Source organism: Vitis riparia, chromosome 18, assembly GCF_004353265.1.
Source record: "Vitis riparia cultivar Riparia Gloire de Montpellier isolate 1030 chromosome 18, EGFV_Vit.rip_1.0, whole genome shotgun sequence".
NCBI lineage: Eukaryota > Viridiplantae > Streptophyta > Magnoliopsida > Vitales > Vitaceae > Vitis > Vitis riparia.
Genome location: NC_048448.1, coordinates 20,359,455 through 20,361,849, shown reverse-complemented (window position 1 = coordinate 20,361,849; position 2,395 = coordinate 20,359,455). Strand labels below are relative to the sequence as shown.

The following is a 2,395-nucleotide window of genomic DNA, read 5'->3' as shown; positions in this document are numbered from 1 at the left end:
GGTCCTGGAAGAACACTCAAAACTAATACACATTCAAATTACTTTATCTTATATTGATACGTGGCGAGGAATTCTTGAACCCAGGAGAATCGTCTTGAATATATTATGAATTATATATTAAAGAAATACAGCAAAAGTTCGGGAGAAACCGACTGTTGGGTGCCCACAGAAGGTGACAGCAGCCATAAAAGTTGCTGTTCAGCTTTCACCAATTCTAGTTTTGGTTCTCTCCAGCCTCTATAAATACCTAGAATTCATCTATTCATGTCAAAGAGCAGATAAGTCGTGCTATTAGAAATAGTAAGAAAATTGAAGGAGTTGTGTTTAGGACAAGAGAAGCTTTTCTTCCAAAGAAGATGTGGCTGATCATGAAGGTTTTCCTCTTGCAAATTTTAGCGTTTCTACTTTTTGGTGGTGGCATCTATTGCCAAGCTTCAACCCGTCGGCTTACTTTTGTGGTAAATACTATATATGATTCTAGCCTTAACGCCACCTTATGATCGTAATATTTAAGGAGTAGTATTACTCTCATTTTCCACCATATGACCCCCATAGGGTCTTGGGTACCCTGTGTCATTGAGTCATTCATGCATGCTATCAATTTCTAATTGGTTATACACTTGCATGAGTGGATCGATGCAACTATTCATGCATGTAATATGTCTTTAGGGATGAGGTTGCATGGTTAACTTTTAATTGGTTGCAGGTGAAGGAAGCTTCATATACAAGGCTTTGTAGTCCCAAGAACATCTTAACAGTAAATGGACAATTTCCGGGACCAACTATATATGCTAAGAAAGGAGAGACGATCATTGTCGACGTTTATAACAAAGGAAAAGAAAACATCACCATTCACTGGTAGGTCTTGTGCGTATCTCAAAAAAACGATAGCAATCAGCAGCATGCCTACATGACATACATTCTTTTATTTCGAAGAGGGGGCTGCAATATATTGCTTTGCAAATAAAGTCAAATTTAAACAATACTTTATGGTTATTTGCTTCAATTCCATTGAAATACAGTTGAGGCCTCTTGTTACTATGGCAACATGTTGTTACATGCCATCTTTTGTTAGTCCAAAAATTAGTACTAGTTTTAACGTGTAGTTATTGTTTTGCAGGCATGGGGTGAGCATGCCTAGATATCCATGGACAGATGGCCCCGAGTTCATACCAACTAGTTTTAACGTATACTTGTGGAACATCCTTGCAATGTCCCATTGAGCCCGAGCACTAAACTGATTTACACTGTTGGTATGAACTCGTACCTATGCCCCAATAATTCATGTGCAGGGCCTAATGGGACGCGGTTCTCCGCAAGTATAAACAACATAAGCTTCCAATTCCCTACAATTGACATACTGCAAGCTTACTATTATAACATTAGTGGTGTATATGGAGATAAATTTCCTAGTGTTCCAGAACTGGTGTTCGATTTTACCACTGATATTATTCCCTTAGAGTATCAGACGCCGAAAAACGGAACAGAAGTAAGGGTGCTTGAGTATAACTCCACAGTGGAGATTGTTTTTCAAGGGACAAACTTGATTGCAAGGACACACCACCCCATGCATCTCCATGGATATAGTTTCTATGTTGTTGGATGGGGATTTGGGAATTTCGATAAAAATAAGGACCCATTGCGCTACAATCTGGTGGATCCTCCCCTTCAGAGTACCATCTCTGTTCCTACGAAAGGTTGGGCTGCAATCAGATTCGAGGCATCCAACCCTGGTATGTTGCAAGCACTTATGTGAATTTAAAAAAAAACCCTTGAAACTGCCAACCTGCATACCAAGGAAATATTTTTTCTTAATATTGCAATAAGTTAAGTGTAATGTTGGTATATTTTCTCTATTGCAGGAGTGTGGTTCATGCACTGCCATGTAGAACGCCATCAGACTTGGGGCATGGACACTGTGTTCATAGTGAAAAATGGTAAACACCCAGAAGGTCAAGTGCTGCCTCCGCCATCCGACATGCCACCATGTTGAAGCTGCAAAGAATTACCATGCCAAAGATTTCATTGAATGTTTGCATTATTAAGCTCTCTGTTTAAAAAATCGTCGACTAAGTATTCCTCTTGTATTAAAATAACAAGAATAATGTAAAGTTGTAGAATATTGTGTCTGGGATTATTATATAATTTATCAATTTCTTGGATTGTTAAAAGTCTATAAAGATAATGTTGTAGAATAATCTTTGAGATATGCTATGGTGGAATTTTCCATGGAAGTCTTTGATTATGAAAAGAGAAATTGATGTTGTGTTCCTGTTTCAACGTGAATTAATTTCAACATGTGCAACTCATTAAATAGACAAGTACAATGCTAAGAAGCCTCCTAATGCCATATCCACAATAGATATATCTTGATTTGACAACTTTTGGCCATTCC

The 2,395-nt window shown here is 38.1% G+C and overlaps 1 protein-coding gene across 1 annotated transcript; it reads left to right on the top strand.

Moving 5' to 3' along the window:
* Positions 1-766: 766 nt before the first annotated feature.
* Positions 767-2,180, top strand: LOC117907829 (laccase-15-like). Its single transcript, XM_034821485.1, has 3 exons — positions 767-858; positions 1,121-1,733; positions 1,863-2,180. Exons 2-3 carry the CDS (start codon positions 1,256-1,258, stop codon positions 1,991-1,993), a joined length of 609 nt encoding a protein of 202 aa, XP_034677376.1. The 5' UTR covers positions 767-858; positions 1,121-1,255; the 3' UTR covers positions 1,994-2,180.
* Positions 2,181-2,395: the final 215 nt, after the last annotated feature.

Excerpts from the sequence above, each read along its gene's own strand:
- LOC117907829 (XM_034821485.1), top strand. The coding sequence starts at position 1,256 with ATGAACTCGTACCTATGCCCCAATAATTCATGTGCAGGGCCTAATGGG. Across the intron at positions 1,734-1,862 it reads ATTCGAGGCATCCAACCCTG|GAGTGTGGTTCATGCACTGC; the intron begins GTATGTTGCAAG and ends TCTCTATTGCAG.